The following is a 23,344-nucleotide window of genomic DNA, read 5'->3' on the forward strand; positions in this document are numbered from 1 at the left end:
AGAGAATAAACAGACTCCAAGGATATGTTATGTGGTGACAGGGAAAGTCTGAGAAAGGCTGGGATAAAACTGTGAACACATACAGGAGCACAGCACACAGTGGGCTTCTTATTTTGCCCTCTTCTCCTCTTGCACATTGGCTTGTTATGTTGTTTGTGATGTTTCTATTTTTGAGAACATGGGATTGAAAAAGATCCAGATCCACTGCCACAATGCATAGCAGGGAATAGTAAGCGCACACACAAACAAAAAACAGCCCCCAACCACCTTCCTACTTGCCACTAATCCTCTCATTGCCAAATTGTGGGTGCAGTCACTCCTTATTCACTTCTTGAGGGACAGAGGGGGAAAACACAGCTATGGCTCTAGCTGTGAACAGACCACCCGATCTTCCCTTCAAAATGAGTCTTCTGCCAGAAGACACCAGAACGGTAGGTGGTACTCTCTCACCATTACATTTCGCTTTTATCTCACTTCCCCTTTGCCTCTCCATCCTCCTTTCAGTTCTACTTTTTCTCACTCTTCTTCTTATACTGTAAACCGCCTAAGGTGATTATGGATTGCGATGGTGGTGGGTGGGGAAGGCGAATCCCTGTCTTTGTTTCCTTAAAATAGGTTTATTATTACTCAATACAGTTGAGAACCTCTGTGAGATTAACATTGTGGTTAGAGCTTGTAGGTTGCATCAATCGCAGCGTGTCGGCATATCAGCAGGATACACAAGAAATCAAACACATTCACTGGGGACACATAAAACTGAGTAATAAACTCATATTGAATATCTTTTAATCAAATACACCATCATTCAGCTGAACAGAACTCGATGCCACGGGCCTCTGAAAAAGATGCTAGAAATGAGCCAGTGACTGGTGGCTGGCTGTGTTTTGTCTGAACAGTGTTGCTCTGTTTGGAGGTCTGCATTGGAGCAGAGCCATGCCAACCATTACAGCATCACTCTATTTTCCTGTTTGGTTTTCTACCTGTCTGTCTTCAGTGTGTCTATATGTCTGTCTCTCATACTCTCTCTTTCAGGCACAAAACCAAGGTGCACATTAGGTGCTGGTGCTGCACATTTGATGCTTGGCTGTCACTGTATCATTGTCTGGTGACATAAAGCGCAGTAAAGCACTGAGCAGTGATGAAATGGAGGTGTTTTAAACCTGCGCTCGCTGGCACATTTCTTGCCTTTCAACCAATGTCATCTGGAGAGTGTTATCATCCCACTGTGAAAGTAGCCAATCCACACCCAAAATACTGAAGAGAGAAAGGAAACGAGAAAGAGCTTCTTCCACATCAGTACTTGCTCCATTATTCCGCTGGAGGCTTGATTAGACAGAGGGGATAATTTACGAGCCACTTCATTGCCAATTCAACGGGCACATCACCTGTAAATAATTGAAACCCTTCATGTCCGTTCCGACATAATCATATTGCTATCATGCTAATGTATCCAGCAGTGCTTTCCTTTGGGTCAGGCGCGGGACTGCTTTAAATCTTGGCTGACCTGTCTCCATAACTCTCCAGAGCGCAGCACTAACCTCTAGGAAACAGAAAAAATGACGATGATTGACTACACCAAGGAACGATGAAAAATTAAAAATACAGCAAACAAATACCTGACTTCTCAGCAAGCCAGCCGTGGATTGCAGGTGGAGGGCGGGAATTTTGCACTGGCTTGTTAATTATTTTAGCTTATGATGTGCATAAGAAAGATTCATCATCTTCTCATTTATTTATCTCTCTCTGAGTTCTATCAGTCAAGCTGCAGTTTAAAAAGACGGCAAGATTTGAAAGGTTGTAGAAATTATGATAAGATGAGGGAGACAAGACAAATCAAACCCTTTGCTTTTTATTGTAGGGAATTGTATCATAGTGGGAATTGTCTCTATCAAACACTCCTAATTATATGACTGTTTAACTGAATTGATGGCTATTTTTCTTACTTCATTTTAAAAATGTCATGAATATTAATTAATCCAATCTGAAATGGTTCTCACCTTTCCTTCTGCCCACTCCTCTCAAATGTGCATGACAAGAAGATTTGAATAATTTATCAATTGACTTATATTCGAATTGATTAATTCACTAATGCAAAATTAATACATGGTTATCCAGTACATTCCATCCCCGACACTCTGTCTCGTCTTTTATGAAGTAGTTAAAGAAGTAAGGGTCTTGCCTTGAATAAAGTACTGACTGACGAAGCGGGCAGGAATGTCCACCTACTACAAATGTAATGATGTTTCATTAGAATCAACAGTGTCTCAGTCAGACTAAGACAGGTAAGAACAACCTGAGTATTTCATGGTGAGTGAGGCATGTGCACCGGGGAACAGCTTTCTGCATGGTTAGGTAACAACTGACATCAAATAAATAAATGAAGGAATAAAAATCAATAGTCAAGCAAAAAAGGGATGAAAGCAAACTGTGGAGGTCAGCCTGGTTGGTGAAGGTCAAAGTTTAAGTAAATAAAGGAGCTATGAACCTGAATGCGCTGTGTATTAGTGGCCTTGATGTGTAAGGCACACAGCAAGTCAGGTTACTGCTCTTTCGTGGTTGCAAAAAGAGGAGAAGGTGCAAAGGGTCAGTCCTGCCATTTGACGTTTTTACACATTTTAATGGTGCCAAAAGGCAACTCATCATCTGCTGTACTTCCTGTACTGCAAAGCTCAGTTGGGGTGAAGAAATGGGACAGAATGTGTGCCAGTGTGTGTGCGCGCGTGTGTTTATGCACACTCATGTCGTGCCTGTTCTTTGCTGGTGATTCACCATGCTCTCTGGCAACGGCCCAGGACCTATTTTCTCCTTCTCTTTACATAACAGCGAAAAGTATCATCGAAGCAGTGTGTCCTGTCCTTTCTTTTCCTCCTCCTCCACCTCCTCCTCTTCACAGTCCTCTGCCACTTCCTTTCCCCATCCTCCACCTTCCTGTATGTGTGGGAGCTTTTAAGACATGACTGCGTTCTGCTCGGTGGTGCTACTACTGTACACCAATAGGATCATAAAGTGACAAGTCATGAACAGACTTTCACAGACCGCACCCAAAGCAGAGAGTGGCAGACCAGATTCTAGGGAATGGCATAGAGAGGTGCGTGGGATGGAAAGCTGTTTAAAATACCCCCAAGGGTTTTCGAAAGGCCCAGGATCTGCTCTCCGCTACACCATATGCCTACAGGACAGCACCCAACTGGGCACCAGGGTATGATGGGCTGAAAATAGGGACTTGCAGTCACAATCCTCACCGTACTGGCCAACACACGGCGATTCGGCACCAACGCTGCAGTGTGACAACGTGAAAGCAAAAAGTACAAAAGAAGGTGGAGAGCAAAGGGGGGTTCAAAGGAGAGTATGAAGCCAGAAAAGGGAGAGGAGCTGAAGGGAGTTTGCTTTATGGGGAGGGATGAGGGTAAAGAAGACTATGTGTGTATGTGTTGTGAGTTACAGGGTCTGTGTAGGAGAGATGTGTATGCAGGGTTTAGTCACTGGACTTCTCAGTGACTCAGGTGTGAATAATGTTGGGTCTTCTTTGTGTGTATGTGAGCGAGAGAGAGAGACCCAGGGGGAGAGAGAGCACAGCAAAGTGCTGGGTCGGTGTAGGGCTGGACATCTATGTGTCTGGGTGGCTGAGGGCGAGCTCAGCTGTGTCTATGGCCTGCTCCACGACAGCCAGCCTGCACGCTGCTCACCGGTGCAGAAGCGCTAATTGAATTAAGTCTTTATTATCAGGCTGCAGAGGCAGCACTTCTCCCCATCTCGGCCCGCTTGGCTGACACTTTCTCCTTGAACACCTGCTTGACATCAACTTCCTCCTCTATTTATTTATCCCTTCTCTCCTGTGGCCAGCTACTGGCTGCACTCCTTCCTCCTCTCCACCTCTTTCTCATATTGGCATAACAAACAAGGCTAGGCATGCTTATTTTTCATACTGCTTTTGTCTAGCTGTACAACACAATAATCCTCAACTTGTATAGACTAACTTGGAGCCCTCTACCACAGTCCTAAACTTTAATGTACTAATCTTTAATGTCTATTACCATACAGAAAGTGGCACATAATAAAAAGGATTAATTTCAAAGACAGATCATGCCCTTCCTGGCCTTCAGCAGCAGCAGCCCTGTTGCATGTAGGGGGAATAAAGGCAATAAAACTAGATGATGTTCTATGTTCTTTTGAATGGTCTCTAGTGAGCAAGCTGGCCAGGGTAATAAACAGCAGCTGGGATGCAAACTAACATATATCTAGTCCCCTGTCCATTTCCACTAGCCTCGGGCTCAGGCTGCTTCCCTGGGTTTGGCTTGGGCATTACTTTAAAGGACAGACAACAAGAGGCGCTATTAAGTTGGCTTGGAGTCTGAGGCCCTGGCACTTGGCACAACACTAGCTGTAATCTATTGACCGTTTGCATTCTCCCTCCCATGCCCCAAAACCACAGGACTTTTCTCTATCTGTCAGTTGATTCCATTGCTCACCTCCCTCCATCTCTATCTGCTGTTTACCCACTCTATTTTTCTTTTTTTCTCTCTCTCTCGTCCAATGTCAGCTTAATCCCCCTCCATTCCATCTTTCCCCTGCTCTTTCGTCTGTTTGCGTATACCCCCCCCTCTTTCTCCTCACCACATCCATCACTATTCCTCCCATCGCCATCTCGTCTGTTCGCTTCTCTTATCGACATGTTTCCATTTTCTAAACTGCTCTCGCTCAATCATATTCACTCTTCCTTCAATGACCATTTTTCATTTTCTCACTTTCATTCACTCTTACGTTATGCTATCAAGGTTCACCTGACTCCTGTCCTCCCAGCTTTCCCAGGTGGGCCTTATTTCACCCAGTCTGCAAGGCCTGTCCTTGTCAGTGCTGTTGACTGGGTGGAAGCAGTGGGGTACAATGACCCAGTGTGTTGTCCCGACACAATGGGACAACCAAGTGTCACTATGCAAACAGCTCGGTTTTTCCCATGATGATTTGGGATGAAAATAACATAAGAGAAATGCAGATAAACAGAAGAGGGTGGTCCCACTACAAACATTTTCTCCAGTTACATGTCATGCGGGCTTTTTTTAATAGCCCCAGCTTGATTTAGGACGATATCGCAGTCTTAGAGTCTTAATTTCAGTGTTAGCTAATGAAATACCCCCTCATCTTCTATGCCTTTGTTTCTTTATGTATCTCTCTTTGAGCTGTCTCCTCACCCTCTTCCTTTCTCTTTCTCTCTCTCTTGCTCCTGCTGCTCCTGTCCTTTTCCACTCTCCTCTGAAACTCTGCCAGCCAACGAGTGCCACAAAGCATTAGGACCAAACACTATCAGACGCCCTTCTCAGGCACATCCTACACATCTCCCCCCAACACTTATACACACGCACACAGTCACTGAAGGTCCAGCACTTCCTCACACCATTTGCCAAACTTGATGACAGAAACACAGCTTACACATAGGGCTATGGAGGTTTTATTCACAATGACAGACTCACCCAGATACCAAGTCTCTTCCAAAATTGACACACACATGGTATACAGGACTAGCGTGGTTTTTATTCAAAACACACACAGTTTCAGCTGTAATTATGTACACATGGTAGCTCCATATACTCATAAACACCTGCATAATTGCACAGTCATGAACTCTCAACTTTACGTGTATGCACATATCGTGTGCATACACATGAGTAAATTCACGCATAAGCATTAAACACAATCCCCTCTATCTATGTCTTTCCCACTGTCACAGACAGAAATTCACATTCATAGGCACCCTACACAATAGCAAACACCATACACAATCGCAAACAAACAGTCATTAGCAGATCTCAGGCTGCCTCTCAGTTCTGCTCTACTCTGTTGTTGGTGTACCCGCGCCTCTGGGGTGGCGCCACTACTGTAGGTTTTAATAAAAGCATTGTCTTTGGAAGCTGTCTAAAGGGACTTGGTTTCATTTTGGAGTGCTGCTGCTGCTGTTTCTGTTGCTGTGGATGTGGGAGGAGAGAGGGCTATTGCGCTGGGACGTGGGGGCGGCTAGGTTCAGTGTCAATGCAGGGCCCTCCAAGGACTGGTGCTTATTGTTTGATAGTTTCAATATACAATGTGTGGGTGCGTGTGTGTGCGTTCGTGTATGTGTGTGTGCGTGAGTAAGAGAGAAGGAGTGTGTTCTGTGGTCATGTAAGCACATGTGTAAATGTATGCGCTTACAAACTAGTGCAAAAGTCAAAGCAAATAGCTGACACAACCCACCACTTCAACTTTCTAACAGCTACAGCTAGTCTACTGTATCGCTGCATACAGTAGACTAGCAGGTGTAAAAGCGGGGTCTCTGTGCTGTGTTTTGCAACGGATTGCTTTTAACCGGTTCAATAAAACAAACAGTGAAGACAAGAAGCACTAATGTGCAACTGCTTCAACATGAAACCATGTGATGTTCAGGGGACGCTCACGATAACGAGCTCTCTCTGTACTACACACAGGTGTCCATTAGCTCTTTGGGCTGACCAATCTGTGACACCATCTAGTCAATAGTTACTCCATCTGTCAGCATTCAAACACCTCTAAACAGCCCCTTAAGGAGATATTTGTGTCATTTATGATGGATAATGAATGCCTGTTCTCAACAGGAGCGCAATGTTATGCCCATGATGAGGTCACATCAAATGTTATTGTCTAGATTTGGAACCGCAATTCTTTTCCCTTCCTTCTGTTTCTACCTTTCTCCCACAGGCACCTTCAGATCCCATCAACTGAAGCAGTATGGTCACATCTTTAAAAAGCCAAAAGGAAAGAATGAGTATGGCTCTCCGGAAGGATGCAATAGAGGAAAATCCTAATTGTCCCTTTAAGTGTGTTCCCTCCTGTGGAGTGAAGGTGCGGGGTAACGGCCATCTTAAATCACAGCCTGGCCGTGGCCTTCATTAAAGCCATAATGCCAGGCTCTCCCTTTAATGGAAATGGAAGCCAGCGAGGCTGTGGGTGTAAATTAAAGTGTAAGGCCCGAGTAGGGAAAGATTTCCCCAGCTCTGACAGGTGCGGCCTGAATTAGCTGTAGTGCTGTTCAAGCAGTCAGTGGGAGAACACTGGTATTGATTTTAAGCACTGTTGCACTTCCTATCTGAAAGGGAATGTGTATTACTAGAGCTAAGCACATCAATCACTCAGCATTCCACCATTCTCCCCTGGCATGCTTCAGATTTTGAAACGATAAACAAACAGAAACAGACCCAAGCAAAAGATAACACTGGCTGTACAGTTACTGTATGCGCATCAGCATGAACCCAGAGATACGTCTATGCATGTATGAAACAGGTCCACTTCGTTATATCTTCCTCGTGTTGACAGGATGCCATCTCTATTCAAGGCATGTACAGCATCGCGTGACACCTTGGTCAAACAGCTGGTGTCAGCTCCTTGAGCTCTGACTGTGGCCCACTCCCATCTTTATGACCTGCATGTGTCAGAGCTGTTGCATGCATGCGGTGCAGCCATGTAGCGCTGTGCTTCTCTGTGTATGACCCTGCTGCTCATCTTTGCCTCCCATCATGCCCCACTAACCTGGAGTAAAAGCCCTGGCTGGGGGAGAATTAGCCTACTTAGCCTATTCCCCACAGGGGTCAACCCACACACAGGCATGCACACGGTGCACCCACAATCAGATGCATGTACACCCGCCGAAACGCACCTGAAGATTTGTGATGACAAATGATAAGGCATCACTTAAGCACAGGTGTTCCAAGCATGACCTTTCACCCGTGACCTTGAACAGAAAATTTTCATGTAGAGCCTAGCCATCAATCAGCTACCATCAATCACACATATACGCCTCATCCTTTGACTCTCGCCAACCTTTCCTGGCCCCGACATACATCACTACACCCTACTCTTCCACTGACATCTGGAAAAATACAAACACTTCACAAGCTTTCTCGCTGACTCTCCTGTTGGCAAACACACATACAGAGTAAACACACACATCTTGTGCTGAAAAGACAGGTACTCTAAAACACGAGATGTGTTATTGTGTTGTCAGGTGATCTGTAGATGTACACTAGGAACTGCTCCCTGATGACATATCTGAGATATCAGCACCTGTGCTACGAGATGACATGGGGCTGAAATCCCTCAGCACACTAAGACCACTGCATCACATACAGCAAGTGGTGACAGACTGTGGCCATCACTATCCTGAGGACCATTTGTATAGAAAGTCACTGGATCACAAGTCTCTCACATCTCACACAAGAGTCATTTTTAGCCTGTCTTGTGCACTATGATGCCAGTACTGTGACATTTGTAGCTCTCCAGGACCCCAAAACGTGGCCTTTTTTTGATTACGATCCCTTTTTTATTCCTTAAGGTCACTTAAGGTACTAGAGCAAGATAAAAGAATGCGTATACATTGAAGAGGAAATAAAGGTGACTGTAAAGCCAACTACACAGGTCACACAAAAGAAAAAAGTGTGATTTTGAATTCATTTTGGTAAATTAGACAGAAGTGGCTTGGGAAGAAGGAAGGATTCTTGATTTTAAAAAAAGGGTGTGCCTGATGCTCTTTTGGCCTAGAATTAAACCGGAGAACATATTTTAATTGGTAGTGTTTTAATGCAGGACTATTATCAATGTCCCTCCGAGGCAGTGGAAGAGAGGAGGGTATGCGAGCAATCGGTTCTGTGCCAGTAAGCCCAGAGTCCACTTACGCACGGATGAGGTTTGCTAATAATGCCAACACAGCAATTCAAACTCAAAGAAAAAAAGAAGATAAAGAAAGATTTAACATTGATTAGCTTATTCTAAATGCATGAACATGTAAACTTAAGCAAAAGGGATCATGTTTAAATAGGCTGTATATGCTGGAGCTAAGAAAAGATTTTGTGGTCTTACAGTGCGACACTTCTGTTTGATAGTCCAACAGAGGCCAAAGATGCCAACTCTAAAGCTGTATAATACGAAAAAGATTATCCAAATACACTCAAACTGAAATGTATCTAATGCTGTTAAATGTAAAAGGTTGCTATCACAGCTGCATATATTAATAGTCATTATACCATGTATGTTAAATAATGGCATCACAGCCAGTGCTGCCACAGACACATTCTCTGACATTAAACTGCTTTTGCTGAAATTTGCTGAAAAACTGAGGAGGACATGCAAATTGGCACTATATGTATCTGCATATATTAATAAAATAAATTAGGTCCCATGCTGGAAAAACGATTCTATTTCAAATATAGCACTAGCTCTTGGCATTTTGTTCAACATGGGGGTGTAACATCTGACCTAGACAGTGGAGTGGCGAATGTGCAGACAGATAGAGGCACATTAACATAACATTCACAGCAGATGCTGCAGCAGTGCATGTTGTGTTAATTGGAGTGCTAAAAGGCAGTTATTAGTCATTATTAATATTCTATAATTTATCTGCAAACTGTAAACTTTTCTGAACAGCCATCAGCACCCTGTAATATTAAACATCCTACAGTAAACTTGAAGGTAATTTTGAGCCGCGCATAAGGGAAATTGCCTTGGAAAGAAAAAAAAAGGAAAAAACAAAAATGTAAATTTTGACTCACTGAGTGTAATACTTGCAGGACTATAAATCTTAAAAACCCTATGTTTTAAAGAGGGCAGTGAGTGTAATGGTCTTACCTTGTTTTAGGGGATGTCGTTAGCCATTCTTCATGCTTTTCAAATGTTATCAAGTAAGCTGCGATCTCCTGTGAAAAAGAGACGAGAGGAGAAGGAAGTGAGTGAGGCTTAGATATGTCATCTTTAATCACTGTTCTCTTGTGTTTGTTATACATCGGTGAGACTGCTTCATTGATATTCAGACAGTTTAACCAGCAGTGCAAACACAGGAAAGACGGAAACCGGGGCAGTGCTGGGGAGTTCAGCCAGGTAAATGCAGACTGCTAAAAGTAAAATGAAAGACAGAAGTGGAATGCAACTGAGGTCAGATCATCTTCTGAGACTATCTTTGTTACAAAAGCTTTGATCAGGTTCTCCTCAGAGGACATCAAGGTGCTTTCTGAAAGATTGACGTCTCTGTGTTTGAGAGTGAGCAGCTTTTAACATTTTTGGTCCGATCCTCCCCCAAATCCCTTTGATCTGCCCTTGACACTTCTCTATGGATCAATCCACTCTTTAACCTTTGAATGATAATTACACGCCAGTCTCACAATATTGACATGTGTGTGTATTGCTTCTTCAGAAAAGGCAGTAGATCCTTTGGAGTCAGTTGTGTACAGAGATGCTATAGACACCATGCTTTTTAAAAAAAAGCCCAAACTGCCACTGGCATAAATAGAGATACTTCAAACACTTTCATGTTTCCCATGCTTGCCCTGCCTACTGCATCAGTCTGAGTGTAAGGGAGAACACACTGGACCATACCCGGCCATTTTCTCACCAAACTAATGGGCAGAAATAAAAAGCACTTTGGATGCTGGTAGACAACCTAATGATTACCAGCGACAGCCAGTAATTCACTCTTCAGCAAGAACATTTGTCAGACTAGAGAGAGCTAGACACAAGGACAGAGCTGCTGCCATCTTCCACAAAAACACTGTCTTTTCAGTTTATAAGGATGCGTGTCTCACCTCATGTTGGAGTGTCAACAAACCTTTAAGAGTAAATGTGTTTCTAAGATATTGTCTTCTTTGGTTTGTGAGGATAGGGTTTGAAAATAGCTTCCTTTGGGACTAAATGCTGTTACTTCACCTGCCCACACGGGGCAATAATGTCAACAAAAGCAGCAGCTGTTTCAAAAGTGCAAACTGGAAAAATATGACACATCCAGTGTGTGGCAGCATAAAGCAAGCACATAAACCAGGACCATTTCTTCATTTCTTCCATCATTTTCTCTTCACATTCATAAAAATTCTAAAATATGCACCACTGCAAGAAGGCACCAACTGGGCCTTCAAGGCCGTGTCACAAGTGTGACCTGGCACAGACACTGGCGATAGCCCATGGGGATGCTGCGGGGTGTGTGGTGTGAGGGGTTTCCAGGCTGTCAGGGTTACCAACAAAAAAGGGATGGTAGCATGACTGGCACTGTTGCCTCCAGGTGCACACTGGGAGATAATGCCCTGTTGATTAAGTTCTTGTTCTCCTGCCATAATGACCGGAGGCACAGAAGCCATGACAAGATGGCATCTTGACTTAATAAAATAACAGAAAGGAGATGAGGCTTTTCTAAAGGAGCTCAGGCAACTTTTGCTATGCAACAGAAAAATAAAACAGCATTGAAAGTATAAGAGCAGACAGTAACAACCTTGTTGATTTAATGAGCAAATAATCTTGTTATATAGACACCAAAACATATAGAGAATGTGTGCTGAGCCAACAACAACAATTACAATATTCAAAGAAAAAACACAAACTAACCAGGTATCAAAAGGCATTACTGTTCTGCATCCATTAAACTGGACTAACGTGCCTGTGATCTTATTTTGTGTTCATTCTGGGAGTTATAAACGGCAACAAGAAGCTCCTTCAGTGACCTTTGTGCCTGTTAGCACGAAGCCCTTTCCATCATTCTTGCCTTTAAAATCCAACCACAGCTCCAGTCTCAGTCGCAGAGGATGAAATAGAGGGCCACATGGTCCCATATTTAGAAAAATTTAAACAAACAAGAAAGAAAGAAAGAAAGAAGCATGGCCCTTCCTCTGGCTCTTTCTCACCCCTCCCTCTCTGAACAGATGCCAGGGATTATTCCAACCCCCCGACCAGCCATAAAGGTGCAATAATCTTATGGTGAGGAAACAAACAAAAACAGACGTGCAGCCATTAAACAGCTGCAAGGAGACAAAGTTTGCATGGGCGGCATAATGAGAGGCTAGCATGCGTTCAGGTTGAGCAAACACACTTGCGGGTTAGTGCAAGAGGGGTGGAGGGGGAAATGGGCAAGCGCTGTGCTGAGCACTGATGGTGTATCAAAGTCAAACCAGCAGCTGTCAATTGGCTCTGGACTCTATCTGCTGACCTTACTGCCTCTGGCCTACGCTCTCTCACTAGGGAAATATTCAGAGGAGGCTCTCTGTACACACAGCTCCATCCACACTCTCCCGCTTAGGTCAGAATCCACCTCGTGCAAGGTTGTTTGTACTTGCATGAGGTTTATGCCTCACCCTCCCTACTGACATGATCTTTGCTGTCGTTTTACCTCCTGGTGTCGTTAAAATATACTGTACTGTACTCCTGTATTCGCCATATCCTGAATTAAGGCAACCTTTTTTTCTAAATAAATGCCAATCAGCAAAAGCTAAGAACTGGAGAGTGAGCAGGAGCAAAACCACCTCTAATTGACACTGTACTTGCAAAAAAGAGGGTCTTTCATTTTCAAGGGGAAAGAACAACCCGGAGCTGTTTGTTGTAACCCAGCCATCTCATTTGTTTCTTTTGTCTCTGTAAAAGCTGCGACACACTGTTAGCGGAGGGGGCTGCCCCAGAACATGACCGAGCAGTCTAACAGTTTCAGGGCTGATGGAGATGGAGAGGAGGGTGTTTATGTGTGCGTGTGTTTCTGTCTACCCTGTTACAGTCACAAGGCCTGATTACTGGTTACCTGTCTGTGCCTGACACGTTATTAACATGCTCCTCAAGCGGTGTCACTCCTGTACTCATCAGTGTGTCTCCCCTTTATTTCTCTCTTCTTATAGCATCCACCCACCCTCTCCTACCTCACCCCCTGTCCTTTTTTTTCTTTCCCATTACCGTTGAGGTGAAAAGGAAAGCCACCATGAGAAAATTTTCATTTTGAGATGACTGGCTTTTACTGTCTTGCTTTTCAAATGATATTTTTCACTCTAGAGGTATAACATTTTCTCCAGAGAGAATCATCTTTTGAAATGTCTACCTATTTGAAATTGGAGATGACACTAACATATTCATCCCATTTCACTTCTTTGGACCAAGAAAGGGGAGCGGGAGCAGTAAACTCTCAGAAAAAAGTATTCACTATTTGGCTCATCCCTTATTTGAATATGATGTTAAAATTAGATGCAGTGATAATCTTATGGGAACTGTTTGTAGAGCTGATTAGATGGATTTCACCCTTGCCCTTTCTTATTTCCACAAAAGTCAGACAAAGATGACCCCTGTGTTTGATGGAGATATTCAGAGAGGATTCCCTATTCTGGAAGAACTCGTTGCCAGATTGTTTTTGCTGTATCCTCTGATTTCCTGCATTGCCACCAACTTTGATTTATGGAAAGAAAAGAGAGGTGTTGAGAGGACCAGCGCTTCAACATTTGGATGACAGGCCTGATTACTTGAAACAACTGTCGCTGTTCCATTAGAAGGGGAGATAGGAGTCTTTTGGCATTATCTCAGGACAGATCAGACACCTGTCTCTAAACACCATTCATAATGCTTCGCTCTTGTTTCCGCATCCACAGAGCATTTGTGCCGAGAGAAAAATTGAGGGCTGGGAACAATACAAAGCTGGGAGGACAAAACTCTAAGAGCATTTTATTCTGTGCAACTCCTGCATTAAAATACCCTTAGTTACATCATTGTCTGAGAATTGAGTCTTAGTTTTTAAAACCCACAATTTACTAGGCATTATGTAAAAGCAGAGTAATGACTTATTTTTCTTTTGGGTGAGCTCTGTTATTTAAAACCAGACTTCATCACCCCAAAAATAGGATTCAACAATTACAGCATATGTTTATCCATTATTCCAGTTACATTGGTTCTCTACTGACACTAATGAAAATGCACTTAATGAATAGCTGTATTAGAAAAACTAACTTTAGCAACAGTATTGATTGCAGTAAAAGCCCGAGCCAATGAAATGAATATGTGAGAGCAAGAGGATGTGAAAGAATAGACGGAGAAAAGTCTGGTTAGAGAGCAGAGCACAGCGCCTCCAGCCTGCCTCATGGTGAAGTCTGGGGAATGCATCCTCAAAGCTTTGACCTTGCCCTACACTTGAAAGCAGGAAGTGAATGAAAGGGGGGGGCCATGGGAGGGATATGGTTAGAGGAGCCCTCCCTGATGACCTGGGTTTTACTGTGGAGTGCCAGGTCATCTGATATTTCCTCCAGGGCAGCCCAGGAAACCAACCTGTCCAGGCACAAATGCACTGGCTGGTGTTTGGGGAGGGTGGAAGGAGTTTGCCAAAGTACCAGCTATCACAAGTTTAGACCCAAAAAAATGAAAATAAATTTTAAAAATGCAATTAGTTACAGACAGACAGAGATGAGCACTAGATAACAGAAAAGAGAAAGCGGCTAGTAGAGTTACTGAAAATGTAGATAGTAGAAACTGACTAAAAAGGACAGAGTAAAAAGTTTGAAGTTTAAATGCATTAAAGGTATATCGGTGATTTAATAAGTGTGATTTGGTTCAATTCTGCAAGCAAACGTACCTTAGCTGAATCATTTTGAGTTTGTTTTTTTAAATTTATAATTCATGAATTCTTAATGCACTGACAATAACGTATTACACGCTGTATCCATGTAATCTCATACAGCCACATTTCTCTTTTAAGAGAGGAAAAGTGGTAAGGTAGAGTGAATCCATCTGAGCCAACTTTAACCTCCAGCTGCCTTTAAGATTTTCTGAGCATGTCTCATAATAGGATGCAGTTGATCTGCTATCAAGACAAATGGTCAGTACGAGAGAGCGAGATGAGAGAGTTCAGAAAGCAAAAACAACAATAGGGTATGACGCTGTTGACAGCTGCACTTGGCATCTGTTGAAGAGGGGTGAGGCTGTCCTATGAGTACTGTGTTAGGTTTAAAAAATCCCCTCTCCAGCATACTGCTCATTAGAACCTGCATGGGGCTTCCCTTCTGAAAGGGAAGGGTGGAAGTCACACTGTGTCCACTCTGTTAATCCACTGTGACGAGCAAATTAGTTGTTCTGCAGTGGCTGTACCCACAACCTCAAACTATCCTGAAACTTTGGCAACTGATGTAACGGACTGATTTAAGGCAAAAGGTGCATGACCATGGCACAACACATTTCTGTGAGGAATAGCTGCTTAGCACACATGAACACCTTTACCACAAAAGGGCTTGCAATGTGTTTAAAACACACCTCAGGCGATTTTGTTCTGTTTGTCCATCTAGCTTGCTATGTACCATCTCAGCTCCTGAAGCGCAGCCATACAGGAGCTGGAAAGAGCGAGACAAGCTGTCCACTGGCCTACATTATACATAGTTCTGGAATCAATTTGACATTGATCCTGGATAGCTTAGATGTTTTCCAGTAGTTGGTCAATGCCTCTCTTCACATTTCTGCTCGGCATGCTGGTCATAAGACTGTTCTGAAATAGGAGGCATTCTCCTGGGGAGACTCACTCCTCAACGCCTCCCTGCTCCCACAATCAATGTTACCTACAGCAGCTGCTCTGCCAGCACTCTCTTTTTTGTTTACTATATCACTTTTGTACACTATATTGTAGTTATGCACAAGAACAAGACTGAGCATAAGTGACAACAGCGGAGAAAGACGAGTCTTTCCTCAGGGGAAATGTGTGTGTGTGTGTGTGTATGTAAGGTGATGAGGTGGCTTAATGTTTCCCTTTTCCTTTAATATGTCAGTATCTGTATATTGCAAAGACCGAACAGGTGTTTGCAATCAAGGCTGATCGGTACCACAAAAGTTTTCAGAAGTAAGGAGTAATTTTGCAAAAGGCAATTACAGTAAACACAGAACCAGCAACACTTAACCAGAATTCAAAGAAAGCAAAGAAAAAAGCTATACTACCTAAATATAAATATACTAACTAGCTCAGTTCACTACGTTTTTTGAGGAACTATGAAAGACTTTGACAAGACAAAAAATAAGGATTCTTTAATATTACTACATTTTAGTCACGTGCTATCCCTAAAAGTCCCAATTTTAATCGTTTAATGCACCTCCAACCAAGGTAGGTAGAGAACCTTTATTTAACCTGCATCTATTAGACAAGCTGTTCAAGATCAATAAGAAGGAAGTAAAAGTCGTAACAAGGTATTGCCAGTCGAACCAGAGGAGGCTCAGCCCTATAAGTCTCCCTCAGTGGCTTCACTCCAAGTCTTCTGATGCCAGCAAGTCAGTTGCCACCTGGGCCTCTCATTGTTTACCTCTGCAGCTGACTGTTATTAGAGCTGAAGGGAATGAACCCATAAAAAACTTTTAATTTAACAGAATATATTATGATTTTAAAGTTGATGAGTGATTGTGATAAATGATCTTTATATCAACCCAAACAATTATGATTATATTCATTCCACAGTCAAGCAGCTATTCTCAATACTGTGCATCCGAGCAGCTATAAGATGAAGGGAAAGTGTAACAGAAAGAAGAAGACCAGGACCAAGAAGGAGCTGGCAGAAGGCAGGATTGTTTTGGCTTTGGTGCTAGAGCTGCTGTCTTGGATGTTCATTGAGAGGATGTAATTATTTGGCCTTGAAGGACTACAATGGTCAGCCACCGCCTCCCACAGGAGGCTACATCACCACAAAAGACAAATGAAGGAGGAAAGCAGAGACACTGGTGTACAGCTAAGCACAAGACAAACCTAGAAGAGTAAAAAAAAATAGCTGGCATGGGAATGGATTTGCAGCATGTGGTGTCTGACAAAAAGTGAACTGGACATAAAGTTGACTGAGATGAAATACATCCATCTTTGCCAGCCACAATTTGTGTGCGTTGTGACCCAGTGGCTGTTGCTATGGATGTGTGTGCCTGCTGATGTAAAGCCCATATGGGACCACCTACTGCTGTACCCTTGAGAGATGTGTCTTGTGTAATAATTCTATTATACCTCTTTCTTCTTTTATCTATTGCTCCCCCTCTTTCCCTGCAGGCTCTAACTTCTGGCAAGACTCTAAGATATGTTTGAGGCTTGGTGGAAATGTGGAGCGCTACCTTGGTAAACAGGGCAAAAACGCAGATGCATTGTGGTGGTTCGCTTCAGGGCGCGGCGGGAAGTGGCCAGGTTCACTTCCTGACACCCCATGGCTGTCTGACCTCTGGCGTCTGCGCTGCATGTCCTCTTCATCAGCTATGCAGCAGGATGTCTGTTCCCTCCCGCTGACAGCCCAACCAAGGAGAACGGAGAGTGGCGTAGTCTCCGTGATGCTGACCTTACCCCAGCCCCACTGCAGAGACTCCAGGCTGTTACCCCATTCTGTTGGCGAACTTTTATCCTCCTCCTCAAAACCCAACTTCTTGCCAACAAAAGTAAAAAAAAAACAAAAAAACTGCAGGAGCAGTCAAACTTACTAGACAAGAGGGTTCTCTCTGTGTCTTCTCTCTTTCTTATTCTTGCTCCCCCCCATTTGACAGATGCTCCAGCTTTGGTAGACAGCAGATATTGGAAGTGCCGTGTGAGCCAACAGCCAGCAGGTCTGTGTGATTTCTAATATAATTTCACGATTTGATCGCGAGCAGACATAAATGTTACATTTGTTGCATTTCTATGCTTTGGGAGAGAAAGATATTCTAGTGAAAATCCACCGAGAGGGCATTAAATGTCATCTAAATATAATTGAGGTGTGAGTTCTCCCGGTGGAAACATTGTAAGAATCTGAGCATTATATCCTTAAATATCATAAATTATCCCCCCCCCCTACAAAAGTCAAGAAGCAATGGAATCATGCATAAAAGAAGTGAGAGAGGAATCTAGAAGGTTCCCATTTACTTCATATCAATCAAATGATGTCAGCTTTCATTTTAGGGTAACTGTAGGACCAGAAAGACGAGCAGAAAGCGGCTGAGAGATTCTCACGTCTTCCTCAAAGGCACAAATGAGCAGAATTCTGTCTCATGTGATCCTGAGAGCCTATTTATTTCAGCTCCAAAATCAATTAATGCCCACATTATCCTCTGAATTCCACTATTCAGTGCAGCCAAATGACTGGTGCACCCTTGCATGAAACCAATTTTAACTTTCAATCCTTGATGCCTCCCAGAACCACCTACAGGTCTTCCTCCAGAACTGCAGTTTTCCTTTGGCAGCATCTTCCATGTTTGCCTTTGAGCGTGTGGTGCACATTTGTTTAAAGTAGCCGTTTGCTGTGCTGAGAAGCTTTGTTAAAAGTAAAAATCTTTGTTCAACTACATAGTGAAATGGACTGAATGCAGAAAGTTCTGATACGAGGACAACATGTGACAATAAAGTCAAGCTTGCTCACGATGTTACAAGCAGGAAGAGAAGAGGTGAAGGACAAGAAGGAGAAAGAGATGGAGGAGAGAATGAAGCAAAAGGTGTTGTAAAAGGGCAAAATGTGATGTGTTTAATCTGACTGCTGTGAATGCTTTGAAAAGAAAAAGACTACAAGACTGAGCCCAATTGTCACGTCCGTCCACGGAAAGTGACATGTTCTGCTTTTGAGACAATGAGAAAAGACACGAAGACAAGACAGTTTGGAAATTTTACCAAGGCGAACGGTCAGATCTCCAGCTCAGGCCAATTAGCCAGAAGAAACTCCCCCCACCCAACTACTAATCAGCATGGAAGGATCACCCTTTGTCTGTCAGACCCATGCCTTTATCTTCTTTTGCTACTTGGTGTACACCGTCGGCACAGCACGCAAGCACATACACACATTTAATTCTTTCACGAAGCAGTTACATTCCTGCAACTTCCTTTTCTGTTCTTGTCATCTCTCTGTTCGCTTCTCAGCACGCACACATCCAGGCGAAAAAAACACGTATAAGAACACCGAATGCAAAGGCAAGTGCACATATAGCACCAGTCAAATCCTCACGTGAACTGCTATCATTTTATCTCCTCTCAGCTCCTGACATCTCACTGACAATGATGTGATTGTTAGTTCTAGAGGAGGGCTCCCTTTAATTGAAGTGGGTGCGAGTGCGCGCGCGCGTGTGTAGCTATCTGTCCAAAGCATCGCCTGGCCATAGCCGGTATTGTTTGGCCTATCAGACAAGCTGTCAAGTGTTCTTCCCCTCTCTCTCCCCCACTCTCTCTCTCCTGGCTCTCTGCCGCTTTGTGTTCACGTTACAATAACGGGAATGTAGGACTGTGAAGGTCACAGATGCCTGAAGTCAAACCAGCTTGCTGGCATGAATGTTTCGTCTCCTAACAGCAGACTCCAGCGCCAGACATGTATGTAACACTATCCATCCACATGAGACACAGCCAGAGACTACTCAACACCAGTAATAATCATGTTCAAGGTGATTTTACCCAAAGTGAAGCTATCAAATGCTGAAGTGGGTCTGTGCAGTTGTATAGATTTTCACTTGTAGATGTTTTCACCAAGCAAACTTTTCCTCAACTTTTTCGCCTCTATCTGCATACTCCCATCTGCCTCGTGTGCATTATCAGTCTCACATCTCTCCCCTCTAAAAGTTCAGCCCATTGAGAAGGGAGGCACAGAATGCTCTTTGTGAAGGCTGCCTTCGCAGACGGTAGGGAATCGATCAACCAGCCGCTCCAATGGCCTGCTCCTTTGTGAGCCCAGTCTGGCTCTGTGCAGCTCTCCTCTGTTTATCTCCCTCATGTCTCTTGCTGGCTACATGCTCTTAATTAAACATGCCGCTTGGCTATTAATTGTCAACCAGATTCAATTTGTTCCCTGGGCACACTGTGAATGGGCCTCTCCTCACAGAACAAAGGTGTCCGAACAGCCATGTCAGAGTCACACAAAGGGCCGAAAGCATCACTTCTATCTCAAACAGTGTGCAGGCAGCTACTGAATGAGGTGTTATCCAGGCAGGTTTCCAAGCAGATGTTCATGAGAGGTTCTGAGAAAACTGTCATGTACGTCGCTGCACTTTTTAAAAAATCTATGGCATCAAGTTAGAAACTAGGTATTCTGTCAGAATTTCAGTACCAAGCCTAAGCTTACATTACTGTCATAATGTGTGTATCTGAAAAAGTACCTATTCATTAAATACTCTAAATCTGCCTCGTTTTTAAATCTTGTTAGGTAGTTTTTTTCTCTTGCATGGGAATTCTTTGACAAATTGTGGAAACAAATAAATAAATAACCCAATGACTGCTGAGATGAATCTGGGAGTAAGCAGCTGCCAAGGCATAATATAATTCATGGCCATGCATCAATGTTACTGGAGACTGCTCCAGCACCCAGCCAGAACCCACAGAGCCAAGTGCCAACACATCCATCCCCTTGCAATTCCCTCATCCGTCCCACCTCTCAGTCACTCCAACCATCACCCCAATCAATGTTCTCTTCCCAAAAGCCTAAAGCTTTGGGCCACAGCTGGTGCCAAGAAGGCCTGGCTGGGGCTATTGTGTCACTGCCTAAACCCCTCAACAATACAACGATAAACCTGCCCCTCTCGCATACAGAGCAGATGCCAAGCCAAAGGCTGTTCATACACTCTCACACAGAAACCTATATACTATTGTGTAGAAAGCCTTTTGCAAACACTTTGTTGTTGTGGAATTTTTAATGACTAAGGCAAAGGTATATATACAGCATACACAGAGAGGAGATCTTTTCCCCAGTGAGCTTCTGTGCTCGCCTTTTCCGCAATCCCAATATTTTGCTGCTGGTGGACTCACTGAGCAGTTGAGGAATTACTTATTTAAAAGATAAGGTTTCCTCTGTTGTCAGCAAAAACCACATCTTGTCCATAACAGGAGAAAACCAATGCAGTGTGAAATCAAAGGTCACCCAGAGACAAATAGCACTAACAGGCAAGAGCAGGGGTGACAAACGCTCCCTCTCTGCACTCTCCAAATTAATTAAGAGTGGAGATTTAACATGGCATCTCCAACACAAAGGAGAACAAGCAGTCTTGTTGTTGTTTAAGCACGACTTTTAAGAGAACAAACACAATTTCCCCTTTTCTCTGTTGTAATCAAAGCGTGTTTACTCATGTCTCTCAAATGGCCGTTTCATCAAATGCTTTATGTCGCAGCTTTGAGAAGTCATCGATCCTAGCCTAGACCCTAAGATGCCTCCGTTGAGTTTGCCTCAGTCTCACAAGTCAGCCTGCCTTCAGCCCAAGATCCTTGGGGCACACATTAAATGCTTTACCCCAGGCAGCATGCTAATCCACAGCATTCGCAGGTGTCTCTGTCTGGCCGTGACCACAAGATAAGCACAAGCCTGGAGGAGACAGCAGAGAGCAATAGACACAAAGTGCACGTGTGAGTGTGCCTTTGCATCCAGTCCACAGTCAGTCACCCAGTTGAGGAGATGGGCTGAAAACAGCAGGTCTGAGACCAAGCTTGGATAATGACACCTCATCGGGGAACAGCTAGCGAGAAAACATCTGCATCCCCTTATCTCAGCAATGGCTGTACAGTCGAAATGACACGCCGATCATTTACTGGATTACCCTACAGTAAGCTGCTTCCTGATGTTCTTTCACAGATCAGTGTAGTGGAAATGTTTATACAGAGCGAGCTGGGACAGGAACGTTTTCTCAGTGTCTTAGATAAGCATGAGAAGCCAGCCTCCTGGCCTCAGGCATGGATCGCAGTGCTCTCACCTAGCATTGATCCCAATGTTCAGTCAAGCAATTGTGGACCAGAAATTTTAATAAGATGGAGTTTAATTAGTCCCAAAAAGGTAAAGCTAATAAAATTTTGTATGGTATCACTACTCTATCAATTAACCCTCTGTTTAAGTAATTATACATTACTTTAGAAAGTCTCTAAACAGAGTCAGGGAATTCAGGAAGAAATTTCCAGAAATACTGAATGTTGGGCTAATTCATTTTACAAGTAAAGAGTTGACTCCAAACAGAAACCCTGTGAGAAATAAAAGTTTGGTTAATTAGATTTACTATAAATGGCAGTTACTACCCACGACATAATATCCTCGAAATATACTGCATTTAGAAATGCTTCATTTATATTGCATTAAACAACGAGGGGTCTATGTCCTTGATGTTAGTGAAATATGGAATGGGGAGCTCGTAGCACAACTTAGAATGCACCAATCGCATGTAAGGTCATGTTCAGCTGTAGCTTTTGGCCTTTTAATGGTCATTTATTGTTCATCAAGTGCATGTGTGTGTACATGCTTACCGGTTTCTATGCGAGTTTTATGTGTTCTCTCCCCCCAACGGGGGGCAGCACCACCCTGGCCTCACTGCCTCCATCCACTCATCCATCCCACGTCTTGTCTAATTAAACATCGTTAACATTCATCCCAAGGTCTTATGCAGATGAGCACAGAGGGAATGTGGTGCACTGCGCATTAAGAAAACAACTTGGGGGTGGCAGAGAGGTGAGCTCAGGGATGAGATGGGGTTGTAACCGAATAGAGATGTGCCTGGATATCTCCGATCTGACCTCATTCATCAATTAATTACCACCATCAGCAGGAGGTGATGTGGAACCAAAGCTGAAATCATTGCACCGTGGCATCTTCACCACGAGTCTGTTGACTGTGTTTGTGTGGAAATGTGGGTATGAAAGACAGGAGCCCATTAAGCCTAAATCCAGGTATGTTAAAGTGTGTCATTGTGTATGTGTACCTACGGTATGACCAGAAAGCAGACAGATAGACAAACTGACAGGCATCCAGCCAAGCACTGCCAACGGTGTCTCCTCAACAGAGCTGTGATCACAGCTCAGTCCTGTCATGTGGCTGTCACTCTATCACTCACAGTCACACACACACACACACACACACACACACGCACAACGCCGTCACAACATACCACGCTGCAGCCGTGCTAACGCCTACTGTATGGGCACATCTTAAAAGACAGTCTTTGTTCCTTTATACTGTCACTTGTATGGCATGTTAGCTTTAAAATTTAGAAAAGCAGACTGTTACCCTTCTGCACATATGCAATGTAGTAGATTAGAACCAGTCAGGTAAGCTGATGTGCCGAAAAGCCAAGTAAACATAAGACGAAACTTTGTTTTGGAATAACTGAAAGTAATAGAGGATTATGACAGTTGTTTTTCTTTGGAGGCTATTTTATCACAAACTGTGAAAATAACAGCAAACATTTTGGCTTTTAAAGCAAAATAAAAGACAGATTGGTAGCGTTAGCTATACAGCACATGAATTTCGCAAAGATCTCAACTGAGGTATATGTAAGTAGTTGCATTTGTCAAAGACAAAGACAGGATTTGTGCATTACCTTGGGCATGAATGGCGACTTACAGTGTTTTATCCAGCAGACTTAAATGGGTTTAAGAGGCTGTGGTGGTTGATATAGTCTGAGAGTGCCTGCTGGGGCAGTGGGACGGATGTGGCAGCAAGACTATGAGTTATGCACGTTGCACTTGGCCGTATGTTTTAGTGGCCAACCCTGTAGTCGGGCATGCGCAGCAGCACTTCCTAAGATCCTGTTTGTAACTGTCAATGGAACAAAAACCCAAAGGAGCAGCCTGCTTAAACTTACTCACCTTCACTGTCGGCCTCAGATTCATCTCTGGGCACAGCATGCATATTACATGCACTTAAAC

General features: G+C 43.6%; 1 protein-coding gene across 1 annotated transcript in view; it reads right to left on the reverse strand.

The window, feature by feature from the left end:
- The window catches only part of camta1a (calmodulin binding transcription activator 1a), a 272,046-nt gene that overhangs the window by 141,170 nt on the left and 107,532 nt on the right, over positions 1-23,344 (reverse strand). The window contains exon 4 of the mRNA XM_013910458.1: positions 9,625-9,692. Coding sequence (XP_013765912.1) covers positions 9,625-9,692 — 68 coding nt within the window. The remainder of the gene's footprint in view (positions 1-9,624; positions 9,693-23,344) is intronic.

This window comes from Pundamilia nyererei, unplaced genomic scaffold (assembly GCF_000239375.1).
Source record: "Pundamilia nyererei isolate P.nyererei 1_Seehausen unplaced genomic scaffold, PunNye1.0 scaffold00044, whole genome shotgun sequence".
NCBI lineage: Eukaryota > Metazoa > Chordata > Actinopteri > Cichliformes > Cichlidae > Pundamilia > Pundamilia nyererei.